This window comes from Oncorhynchus masou, chromosome 11 (assembly GCF_036934945.1).
Source record: "Oncorhynchus masou masou isolate Uvic2021 chromosome 11, UVic_Omas_1.1, whole genome shotgun sequence".
NCBI classification, from domain to species: Eukaryota; Metazoa; Chordata; class Actinopteri; order Salmoniformes; family Salmonidae; genus Oncorhynchus; species Oncorhynchus masou.
Genome location: NC_088222.1, coordinates 40294047 through 40307253, shown reverse-complemented (window position 1 = coordinate 40307253; position 13207 = coordinate 40294047). Strand labels below are relative to the sequence as shown.

The 13207-nt window shown below is 47.4% G+C and overlaps 1 protein-coding gene across 1 annotated transcript in view; it reads right to left on the bottom strand.

Moving 5' to 3' along the window:
• The window catches only part of LOC135548696 (uncharacterized), a 78598-nt gene that overhangs the window by 34720 nt on the left and 30671 nt on the right, over window positions 1-13207 (bottom strand). Inside the window, exons 4-8 of the mRNA XM_064978544.1 lie at window positions 8172-11625; window positions 8000-8044; window positions 6657-6772; window positions 1445-1604; window positions 758-897 (exon numbers count right to left, since the gene is read on the bottom strand). Of these exons, the coding sequence (XP_064834616.1) occupies window positions 758-897; window positions 1445-1604; window positions 6657-6772; window positions 8000-8044; window positions 8172-11625 (3915 nt within the window). The remainder of the gene's footprint in view (window positions 1-757; window positions 898-1444; window positions 1605-6656; window positions 6773-7999; window positions 8045-8171; window positions 11626-13207) is intronic.

Sequence of the window (13207 nt, the reverse complement as noted above, 5' to 3'; positions counted from 1 at the left end):
CTTGACCTTGTAATATTTCAATCTGCTTCAATGCAGACCGTGCAGTAGGTGGTAGTTGAACAATATATAACTATTTTAAATGGACACCAGACAATGTTGACAAAGGCGCATGATCTTGTAAAACGGCTAATGACCTGGAGTAAATCCTGGCATGCTTCCAAAACATTTCATGTTTACTGTTGTTGGTTAATCAATCAGTCAGAATTATCAGAGGCTGCTGCATCATACTATGGCAGTCATATTCCGATCCTAAATGTGCCTTTCTTCTACCGTAAATGCGGGTGTGTTTGTGTAGTTTTACAGAGTCTTTATTGAGGAATTACCTCAATACCTAGACTGCCTCACTACCTCCACCCTGAAGTGGGTCATGCGAAAACTTCAATTCTAAGTGTTCATTCCTGAACTGGACAGGGCGTCACTTATACTTCTATAATAGCACCCTATTCTCTTAAACATTCCTGTAATACCCCATGTTTGTGCTTTATAAACACTTTGAGCAGGAAATTGACTTTCCTCGCAGGTGCATGCTAGCAGAGAACAATCCACCCAAATTCAGTAGAAACAATATAAACGCCGGTTGGCAAGGACACGTCTTCTCAATGAGTAATTTCCCCCGTTGTTTTAGCAATGATGGCGCTTCCTATTGGAGCCTATATAGCCTGTAGCTACTGAAGCTCTCTCTCACACAATGGCAGTGAGTTCCTCTACACAGTTACAGATACCACTAACAGGCTAGGAATAGGATAGGGCTCCTCACCAGCCAGACTTGACAGTCAGGTTTGACAGGTGGATCGGTCCACCACGTGTTCCCAAGATGTCCGCTTTCGAGTGGAGATGCTCCGTGGCTCCTCCTGGCGCTCCGATCGGAAGCAGATGAATTTCTGGAGTGCTGTCATCCTGAACGGTGAGAGAGACACAACAGCATTCCCTCAACATGTGGAGACATTCCTCCACACACCGCTTTATCAATCCTACTCTATCAGGCCCCACTATAATGCCTAAGGCTGAGAGAGGGGAAGATCGAGAGGAAGAAAGAGAGTGTGAGAGAGAGAGAGAAAGTCAGAGAAATAGAGGAGAGAATGAAAGAAGGAGGGATAGACAGAGAGACCCTGGCCCTCTACCAAAGCTTCAGTGTCCTTCCAGCTCTGTGCTTTTCAGCATTTCCCCCCTGTTGTATCCTTTCAGACTACAGCTTGGCTACACTGTTCACTTTACAACTGGTCTCTCTTCTATTTGTAACAGTGACAGGTTAGTTGAAAACTACAAAATCCTATTCAAACCATGCCATTTAGATGGAGGATTAATTAATACAATTTATGATTGACTGAGACAGGAGGCTACTGGGAGGTGTAAATAATGGAACCATTGTCTCCCAATAGAAATGTTGGAGGGAAATCACTAATGGCACTTGACACTGTAATTTAATGGTAATAAATATACTCACCTTCACTAGTCTTCTGATGGAGCCGATGGTGATGCTGGTGGGCTTGTTCTTTATCCCCTGGCTGGCCTGCTGCTGGCCCGGTTGGTGGCTCAGTACCGTCTCCCCTTCCTCCAGTAGCACCCAGGGGCCCTGGAACCCTGGCTCCAGATACAGAAGCCAGCTACAACACACACACACAGTGTGAGCACCCACTTCACTCTCTCTCTCTCTCTCTCTCTCTCTCTCTCTCTCTCTCTCTCTCTCTCTCTCTCTCTCTCTCTCTCTCTCTCTCTCTCTCTCTCTCTCTCTCTCTCTCTCTCTCTCTCTCTCTCTCTCTCTCTCTCTCTCTCTCTCTCTCTCTCTCTCTCTCTCTCTCTCTCTCTCTCTCTCTCTCTCTCTCTCTCTCTCTCTCTCTCTCTCTCTCTCTCTCTCTCTCTCTCTCTCTCTCTCTCTCTCTCTCTCTCTCTCTCTCTCTCTCTCTCTCTCTCTCTCTCTCTCTCTCTCTCTCTCTCTCTCTCTCTCTCTCTCTCTCTCTCTCTCTCTCTCTCTCTCTCTCTCTCTCTCTCTCTCTCTCTCTCTCTCTCTCTCTCTCTCTCTCTCTCTCTCTCTCTCTCTCTCTCTCTCTCTCTCTCTCTCTCTCTCTCTCTCTCTCTCTCTCTCTCTCTCTCTCTCTCTCTCTCTCTCTCTCTCTCTCTCACTAAGCACAAAAAGAGACGCCAGCCACCAACTGATCGCACAGAGCACACACAAACAGAGCAGGGGCATTGCCATGGAAACCTTGGTGACAGGACCTAGAATTCAAAGATCCCCCTTCACACCCTACCAGTACAGACACACACCCAACACAACAACAGCTGGTGATTAACGTTACACGTCGAAGAGAATATTACAGCACTGTGCTGACAGTAATGGAAATCAATCTGGCAATCACAAATGTTTTTTTTCTTCTGTTGAAATATTAAAAGCTGCTTACTCATGCCCCAGAACGACAGGCCCACAGCTCACAGTAGGGGGCATGGGGAAACTAAGCAGAGTCCTTCAATAGTTCAATATCCCTGCTGAGACTTGACCAGAACACTGCCTTTTATCTGGGGTTAAACTTTTCAAGTCAACAAATATTGTGGATTCTGAAAATAACACAGCGGTGTGATGTGTGCAGTGTAAACAACACTATTGTGTGTGTGTGTGTGTGTGTGCGCGTGTGTGTGTTTGTGTCGCCAGTAGCCCATAAACAAGTATTTTCAGGGACTTTTTCCCATGTTAATCATTGTCCCCTTCCATAAATAATCTATGTGGATGGTCAGGAACTGCTTTGAAGCGGTAGGAATCTGTCTATATTGACTCAGACAGACAGTCAGGGTTCTCCTAAAAGGCTTAGGCTGCTTTCACTGATTATACATCCACCATGAGAGACAGAGATCAATAGCTCCTGATAGGATAGGCTGCTGGGTTGAAGCCCAAGGAGGAAGCATCTCACGAGAAAGTCAAATCCCTCATAACTAGCATGTAGGAGAAACCATGTGGATCACGCCTTCACTTGAACTTGAACTGAATTCAAAACTTTGAATGACCAACAATCTGGGTGTCCAGAAGGGGTTCTGTCAGAACGACTAGGAGTTTGCTGAGTCAGGTAGTTGAAAATCTGTTGAACTTGAATAAGTCAACCTGTAAAGTAGCTCTTGTACAGCAAAGCTAGTTGGGGAAGGACGAAGCGGTCGTACACATTACTTCCTCTGTAGACTGTAGAGGGAACAATGGGACGCCAGTCGGTTGGTTAACCTGAGAAGTGGATGGGGGAAGAACACACACAAGCACAACAACGAAGCTGCAACGTGACTCGCTTTCTTTCTCTCCACCACTCTTGTGGACAGGGGAGAGAGCTCCCACTCACATGGTCTGAAAGCTGCTTTGCCTTTCCCACTTTATGTTCGGGAATGACGGTTTGGTGTAAATAATACAACAGGACTAGGGATAGGGTGGCTGAGCCAACGTAATAGTACACAAATGGAAGGTGGGCCCATCCATTACGCATGAGATGTTGCGTAAGGCACCAAACTTTCACTAGTGATGGCGCGCAGAGTCGAGTGAGCCTGCCTTTGCGTGAGTCGTTTGACAAAAAGCACACGGCGGCAGAACATGTTTGCGAGACTGAAGGTTTCTCGTTCTGCATCCATTAAATATGAGAGCAGTCTTACAGCATAGCACACATCTACCAGGCTTCTCTGTATGTAAACCTGCTCTGCCTCTGGCAGAGAGGCACAGAGACATACTGTCATGTGCATTAGTTCAACCTAGCGCAGCATGATATGAATATTAACAACTAAACTTATTTCTAGAATACAGTACCTTCGGAAAGTATTCAGACCCTTTTACTTTTTCCACATTTTGTCATGTTACAGCCTTATTCTAAAATGGATTCAAAAAGATTTAAAAAACATCCTCAGCAATCTACACACAATACCCCATAAAGACAAAGTGAAAACTTTATTTTTTTTGTAATTAAAATGTATAAGCAGAAATACCTTACTTAAATAAGTGTTCATACCCTTTGCTATGAGACGCGAAATTGAGCTCCCATTTTCCATTGATCATATTTGAGATGTTTCTACAACTTGATTGGAGTTCAACTGTGGTAAATTCAATTGATTGGATATGATTTGGAAAGGCACACATCTGTCTATATAAGGTCCCACAGTTGACAGTGCATGTCAGAGCAAAAACCAAGCCATGAGGTTGAAGGAATTGTCCATAGAGCTCCGAGACGGAATTGTGCCGAGGCATAAATCTGGGGATGGGTACCAAAACATTTCTGCAGAATTGAAGGTCCCCTAGAACACAGTGGCCTCCATCATTCTCAAATGAAAGAAGTTGGGAACCGCCGAGGATCTTCCTAAGCTGGCAGCCCGGCCAATCTGAGCAATCAAGGGAGAAGGGCCTTGGTCTGGGAGGTGACCAAGAACTCGATGGTCACTCTGACAGAGCTCTAGAGTTCCTCTGTGAAGTTGGGAGAAACTTCCAGAAGGACAACCATCTCTGCAGCACTCCACCAATCAGGCCTTTATGGTAGAGTGCCTAGGCGGAAGACACTCCTCAGGCCCATGACAGCCCACTTGGAGTTTGCCAAAAGGCATCTAAAGACTCTCAGACCATGAGAAACAAGATTCTCTGGTCTGATGAAAACAAGATTGAAGTCTTTGGCCTGAATGCCAAGCGTCACGTCTGGAGGAAACCTGGCACCATCTCTACGGTGAAGCATGGTGGAGACAGCATCACGCTGTGAGGATGTTTTTCAGCAGCAGAAACTGGAAGACTAGTCAGGATCGAGGGAAAGATGAATGAACATGAAAACCTGCTCCAGAGCACTTAGGACCTCAGACTGGGGAGAAGGTTCACCTTCCAACAGGACAATGACCCTAAGCACATGGCCAAGAAAATGCAGGAGTGGCTTCGGGACAAGTCTCTGAATGTCCTTGAGTGGCCTAGCCAGAGTCCAGACTTGAACCCGATCGAATATCTCTGGAGAGACCTGAAAATAGCTGTGCAGCAACGCTCCCCATCCAACATGACAAGAGTTTTTAAATTAAAAAATATATATATATATATTTTCAAATTTTACCCTGTTTTCTCACCAATTTCGTGGTATCCAATTGTTTAGTAGCTACTATCTTGTCTCATCGCTACAACTCCCGTACGGGCTCGGGAGAGACGAAGGTTGAAAGTCATGATACACAACCCAACCAAGCCGCACTGCTTCTTAAACACAGCGCGCATCCAACCTGGAAGCCAGCCGCACCAATGTATCGGAGGAAACACTGTGCACCTGGCAACCTTGGTTAGCGCGCACTGCGCCCGGCCCGCCACAGGAGTCGCTTAGTGCAACGTTACATAAGGATATCCCTACCAGCCAACCCCTCCCTAACCCGGACGACGCTAGGCCAATTGTGCGTCGCCCCACAGACCTCCCGGTCACGGCCGGTTACGACAGAGCCTGGGCGCGAACCCAGAGTCTCTGGGGGCACAGCTGGCGCTGCAGTACAGTGCCCTTAACCACTGCATCACCCGGGAGGCCCAACCTGACAGAGTTTGAGAAGATCTGCAGAGAAGAACGGGAGAAACTCCACAAATACAGGCGTGCCAAGCTTGTAGCGTCATACCCAAGAAGACTCAATGCTGTAATCGCTGCCAAAGGTGCTTCAACCAAGTACTGAGTAAAGGGCCTGAATACTTATGCAAATGTAATATTTGTTTTTTATTGGTAATACATTTGCAAAAATGTCTAAAAAAACAGTTTTTGCTGAGTCATTATGGGGTATTATGTGTAGATTGATGAGGAAAAAAAGCCATTTAATCAATTTTAGAATAAGGCTGTAACATAACAAACTGTGGAAAAAGTCAAGGGGTCTGAATACTTTCCGAAGGCACTGTATAGGAATGCTTTTTAGCTTTTCCATCATGAAATATAAATGGAAGCACCGTCTTTTTCCAACTGCAGTAGTAAGATAATATGGAGCTGATAGTACATTGATGTACAGTGTTTTTCCTATATTAAATTTAGCATCGGCGCACCACCACACCAGTGCAGTGACGGCAGTGTTGTGTGGCTTAGTACGCAACCCTTATGATTAACAGTGCCGCCTCACAATGCAATTGGCTTGTGGCTTGATGATGGAACATGTGTCACATTAAAAGAAGGTCTTGCGAGGGCAGATTAATCAACAGACAGGTCTATCAATGGGAGTGAAAAGCGATAAATTACCCAATCACCGTCTGTCACCACCAGCCCAGGAGATTAACCCCCTCCCACACACACACACAGTGGGAAGGAACATATGGGGGCTCAGAGGAATCAATCACGATTTAAAATAAATGTTCTGATTTGACATAAGCTACACTTCCTAAGCCTCATGTTCAGTAATAATAAGGCTATTTTTCAGTGAGCGTGCATGACTCAGGTAGGGAATGGATGAGACAGGGGTATTAGTCCAAAGTAGAGGATGAAGAGCTGGCTCCTTCTGAACCAGGTGGGCTATTTTACAGGGGACTTATACAAGTTTGACAGATTTTCAACTACCTGCTTCACCAAACTGTAGGCCTTGATCCGACAGAAACACTTCTGGAAGCCTAGAATGTTGGTCATTCAAAGATGCATATACAACTTCATAAAGAGCATCCTTCCTGTTTTAGGAGTGAGCAACCATAAAAAGAAGTCCACTTGCTCTAAAGGTCCTCTTACCATCCTCCCAAGACTCGCACAGAGGCACCCTGTGGAAACACCATCCCAGAATCCTCCTGGTCTGCATGGATAGTCCGCCTCTCCCCAGAGAATGTCACACCATCAAAGATGTTAATCTGAAGAAACAGAGAGGAAGTCATTCGGAAAATGTAGAGAGCAACACGTGGGCTGTATTGTAAAATAGACGCAGTCTGACAGTCAACCTCCGCAAATGATCTTTAAACAGAGTTTGACTTATTGACTCAATACAAGGGAAACAAACAATAATTCAAAGTCATGCTTTTTCAAAGTTTCCTCATATTCGAGTGACAACTGAACTGTGGCGGTTTGGTGTTGTTTTCATGATAAGCTGGGTGCGTGTCAACACAGTCAGGTTTCAAAAGCTTGAGGGGAAGGGTTTCCAGAATGGAGCCCGGTGCTGAGTGACTACGCCTGACACCTCTAGACTTAGTTCTGATGAGGAAAAGGGAGCGAGGCCCTTAATCCCCCCCAACCAGCCCACGAGCTACCTCAGGCAGTCATTATAAAACACTGCCTCTTCTAGAATTAACACACTGTGTTTCTTCATCCGTTAATCATACCAGCCTACAAGACTCTGACGGCTTCCTTCGTGATAGTTTGCTTCAAGTCTTGATAGTTTGCTCCCTTTGTTTCATACTTAAAAACAAATACTTTCTCACCACGGATAACAAACAGAAAAGGTTGGTTGTGTGGTTGCAAGACAATTCCATTAGTGATTGTGTGAAACAACAATGCAGACAAAATCCTTGGCACCCAGTGCTTTGTTCACTGCCTGTGTTGTGAGCCTATAAACTTCACAATCTATGTAAAACTGCATACAAGTTGTTTTGTGGGGGAAACCCATTCCTGATTTGTTTTATTTGGATGAATCAATCCACATATGCAGTGCTAGACCACAGGAATGCAGACTGGCATTGCAGGTGGTTTTTACTTGTCCTTAGAGTGCTATTGACGAGACCCTCACTCCTTTTGTACAGACCCTGAGAAACTACAGCCCTCATCAGTAAATGGGATAGCGTTTTACAGCAACGAATAGGCAGTTGCATAATTGAGATCTCATTTCCATTTATGACAGGCCTTAGGAAGAGATTAAACGAAGAAGAAAAAGAAGAGCTGCTGCCCTACTTTCTATAGCCTGAGGTATCATTAGCTAATAGAAGAGAAATGTTCTGTCCAGCTCAAAGGCAGTCTGGCATCTCCAATCTATTCAGCACAGTGATTAGGAGGCAGACTGCCTCAAACAATAAGACAGTCATTAAGATGCGATCAGAAATGAGCGTGACAGTGAGAAAGTACTAGTCATGTAAAAGATGGAAACTCACCAGAGTAGGCCTTGGGATGACCTTTCCACAACTCCAATTTCCCCCCTAAAATGATATAAACAGGAGTCAAATATTAGCATATATTACTTCTTAATGTTCTTAATGTCAGGCTGCATAATGAGCTTTTCATAAAACATTGTTGAATAGAAATGTCAGTCGCTGTTGAACCTACCATGTCGGTTGCTGTGGATGGACACTTATTATCACTGAGGCGCGGAATGAGTTTGGCATGATGTTCACTGTTGTCATCATCAGGCTCTGGCAACACTGGCTGCGCTGATTTCAAATACTGATTCATGGGCGAATCTGCAGGCTTTTGGGTGGGCAGATTGTTCACGTCCTCCGTTGGATACCCTTCTCGAGGTCCCATAGTAAATGGATCAGTAGGAAGTGTCAGAGAGCCTGGGCCCTCCTGCTTGCTACTTTGGTCTCCATCCATTCCCTGGCCATCCCCCTCCTCACTATCCGCCTGGCCACTGTTAAAGAAGTCCCATAGGGGCCGCCGTAGAGGAGGGATGAAGGGCTCCTCTAAGTCTGCATCCGTGTCGGAGTAGCCACTGGACTGCAGGCGCTCGCTCACCGACTGCAGCAGGGACAGGATGGACAGAGAGGAGGACGAGGCCAGCTGCTCCATCCCCACACCTCCGCTGAGACTCCTCAGCTCCTCTGTGGCTGGTGGCACCATGAGTCCCCTGTCATCCCGCGACAGGCCCCCCTCCACCATTTCCTCGCTGCGGAGACTGTCTTCCTCCACGATGGGCGACAGAGAGAAGGGATAGGCCTTGGCCCGCCGCGCTGTGGGGCTCAGCATGGGGCCTGTGTCATTGACAAACACGGCATCAGTCTCCTCTTCCTCGTCGATAATGGAAAAACCGCTCACCTCCATGTCATGGAAGGCAAGCTGGGGAACTGGGAGGAGGGGGAGGAGAGGTTCCAGGGCTGGGGCTCGCCGGCCTCCCGTAGCTCCTGTAGCATGGAGCCCAGCTAGCCTGCTGCTCAGGTCCTGGTGAAACCCTGCCATAGCTGCAGCTGCTGAACCTGCACCACTGTGTCCTGGTGTCTCTGAGTCCTGACTCTGCTGTTGCGGAGAGACATCGCAGCGATACGCTCTCACCGAGCTCCTCTGTGGCATGTCCTCGTTACCGGAGACAGGGGCTGAATTAGACACAAGGCCCTCTGAGGTGCTCAGGTCCTTGGGGAGTCTCCTTGAGGAAGAAGGGTCCATGCAGATGGTGCCTGTGGGTCTGCTGTCGGCCCCATCCTCCTCACCTCCAGAGTCAGAGCCCTCTGAGACTACGGAGGCTAAGTAAGTCTCAACCAGGACAAAGCCTTGATCCCCACTGACCATAGTGCCATTCGAACCATTGGTCTCAGTCTGAGGAACATTCAGCGTTATTTCAGGACCGCTCTCTTGGTCTTCATCATGAAGAGTTATACAGGCAATAGGCCTCAACCCTTTAGCATGTCTGACTTGAGATGGTTGTCGGGAGTTTTGGGCGTGTTTTGGTCTGACTGACATAAGGTCTGTCTCAGAATTGCCCTTAGCTTCAGGTTTGGAACCTTTCCTAAGCAGATCAGTCTCAGGAAATGCTGTTTGGTTTTTGAAGGAAGTATTGTCATTCAGAGTGCTGTTGAGCTTATTAGGACTTTCAGAGTTATTGGACACAGAAACAGGACCATATTGAGCATTACCATCTTGTTTAGGACTATGTCTATTGCTTTCGATATCATCTTTGGCTACGTGGACAACTCGGTCTCCTACCTGTGTTTCTTTAACGCCTAGCACTGCGTTACAACCATTGTCCCCTGAAGTGCAGAGCACCTGATCTTTGTTTTCATTTGTTTTCCCTGAGACAGACTCATACTCATGACTCGCTCTCGTTATTTGAATAATATCCCCACCATCACCATGGATACCTGGTTTCTCATGGGACACTCCACCACTCAAGCGAGGCAACACATCTCCCTGGTGCTTATTGCCACTGTATTCAGATGTGATAGCACCGTTTGGCTGGGAATCCTCTTCCCCTTGTGGATGCTCATTAGCATTAATTAGCTGTTGACCTTTGACCTTTAACTTGTGACCGGTGTCTGGGGTCCCCTCGGCACAGTGTTCTCCCTGCCTGTGGTCTGAGACACAGATGGTGGGTGCACTGCTCTCACAGGCCGGCCCAGGGCTGCTCCTGATGTCAGTGTCCGAGCCTGCGATAGACTCGTACCCCGAGGAGGGGGTAGACCTGGGGCCCTCCGCCAGAGGGTTAGGGTTCAACGAGAGGGTCTGTTCTGCTGGGAAGGCTGAGGGGTGTTTGTCATCACCCCTCACTGAAGGCCTTACCTCCAGGAGCTTATCCGTCTCGAAGGACTGCTCCATGCCTTCCTCCTCTCGTCGTGCGGGTAGGACCAGGTAAATCTCCTCACTGGCCTTCTGGAACGCTTCATCCCCCTCCAACTCGGAGGATTCTATTCTCTCCAGGGCCGCTAGAGCATTCCTCACAATGTTATCCACCATCATTTTAGACTCCAAATGAAGGGCCTGGCCAAACAGATCGTCTGAAGGACCAACGTCCCCCTCCTCCTCCCCTGACTCAAAGCAGTCAAGTCCAGCACCAGTGCCTGAATCCAATGCGTCCCCAGAATCGGAGTGCCTAGTTGCTGGCATGGGTCCCTGGCTTTCGTCCGCTGATGCAAGCGAGGCGGACAGTGAAATGGGTTGCGGAGCCAGCTGGCTTCCATCGACATCGGAAACAGCAGCAGGCAGATGAGTGTGCTGCGCAGTCCCCCCGGTGCCTGGCGGCTCGCTGAGCCACGCTGCATCTACTGAAGGTGACCCAGTCTGGACACAGTGTGCAGATAAGGTTTCTGTCTGCTCACTCAGCTCTGTGTCTCTGTCCCTGTCTGTGTCCCTGTGTGTATCCTCGCTGGCCATCTCTGCATGAGTGATTCTATCCCGCGGGCTCTGCTCCCCACTGTGGGTCTCACTGCCTGCTGTACTCGTCCCGGCATCAACAAAGTCCTCTCTGGGTGCGGGAGGGGGAGGGGTGCCTGTGACTGAGCCAGCCCCAGAGAGAAAGTCCTTGGCCTGGGCTCCTACAGTAGGCAGGCCTGCCTCCCTGTGTAAAGGGAAGGCACTTTGACTCCCAGCCCTTTCTGCTGTCTGCATTGTTTGTGGAATGTGACTAGAGCCAAGTCCAGTTGGACCCAAAACAGCAGAGTCTGTTTCGGAAGTCCAAGCTCCTCTCTCATTGGTCTCTGAGGTTGGAGCTCTAATCTGATTGGTCGATATGGTCTGAATGTCACTCTGCTTTGAAATAGTGAGTTCTAAAGTGGAGGGTGTCACCCCAACCAAGGGGCTGCCCTCCCCCCCTGAGGTTGAACCCCTCTCATGCAGGGCCTCATCCTCCTCTGAGATGGGGAAGTCCACCTGCACCTGGTGCCTCTGCATCATCCTGCGCCTCTCTCTCTGTCCACGGTACGTCCCGTACGTCACCACAGGCGGACAGGCCAGGGCCAGCCGCCGCTGATGCTGCTCGTCCACCTCAACTTCACGCAACGGGCCGCTGTCTGCCGCTGCTTCGCCCTCTCCGCATCCTTCCCTGTGGCCTTCCGTCTGCGTCTCCTCCAAGGCTCTATTCATAATGCACAGAGAAACAAGGTGCATAACAACACAGACAAGGACACACATATCACCCAGTGCTGCTTTGGGTGAGGAGGGGGAGGGGGGTGATTCATGCATATAGGCAGTGTAGTGTAAAAAGCAGCCACTCATACAGCAGTTCAAGAACATCCTCATCAAATATTAATTGAGAGCTACTGGACAAAGATACGGCATGCCCCAGAGCAATGCATAGATCTACCAGCTTTGACACCCCCACAACCAGCACCTTTTCTGTTCCCTTCACCTCCTCCATCTTAATCCTTCTAAGGGCTTGATGAGAAATCAAATAGTACAATGCTTCAAAAAAGATAATAAATGGTGTTCAGGGGGAAAATGCATTTTTCAAGGCTTTTACCTTCCAAACACAATTGTGCTCAGTGTTTTCAATTAGCATCCCTGCCTGGAAACACACATCAAATAATTACAGCCTTTACAATGACCTCCCCACCCTCTTTAGTACAAAGTAGCTCACAGCTGGTCCTCACCCCAACTCGCCCCAGATGGTGTTCAACTGATATACTAATATTAGCGTCGGGCTTTGTTTAATTTTTTTGTTGATTGCTGCCTGTGTTGGTGTGAGAGAAGAAACCTGCATCTATCTCCCCAGTAGTTATCTCCCACAAAGTAAACTAGTCATCTCATAAGGAGTGACAGTGGCTTGGATAATACAAACTTTATCTGAGATTAACTAAATAATCAATGTCAACAAAAACAGCAGGCTGGTACAACGTTTTAGAGTTCAACTTATTGGATGAGTCAGCCTGAGTCATGAGGTGATTTTGGTTGATTTGAGCCATGTTTTCATGATGTTACCCCTGCAACTAATAAAAAATGAATGAGGTTTATTGCCGCAAAGATCTTGTCACAATAAATCACTTCAGTGGGTCCTTCTACAGAATGAAAATAAGAAACCCCATTGTTCAAATAAATATATTATTATTTATAGATACTTATTTATAGATATTTCCTTGTAGCTCTATTCTTCACTATCAGTTCTTCTCCAGCTCAAAAAAAAGCCTTTGGTATAACAACAACAAGGTCTGATTGGATTCTCAAGCGGACTATAAATACAGTAGATTGATGAGAAGCTGATTGTTTGTCTGTAGCGTTGTCTTGATGGCTGTCAGCTTTCAGGCTCCAAGGCCCCAGGGGCAGCAGTGTATCGTGACAGCTCCCCACAGGACACCGTGTACAAACTGTGGCTTTGTTTGACGCATCATAGACAGGAGCCCAGATAGATTACTCTTCTAGACGTTGTATTAAGTCACAGTGTGTAGGATGAGGTGTGTGGCATGGGAGGAGTGGATACTTTGGGCCAAAAACATGACTCTGTCTTTATTTGACCAGCACTATATTTCATGTAAAATTCTACCATGTACATTTACTTTTCTTTTTGGAAAATGACAGTTGTCACACTTGTTAAAAGGGCGTGAACCGCTCAAGCCTCTAGACTGCAACACGTTTTCCAATGTCTGTGCGACTTCATGTTGAAATGGATCTGTGGTCTGTAGAGTGCAGAGGGATATCGAATCGCTAGTCAGTGTCGAGAAGGG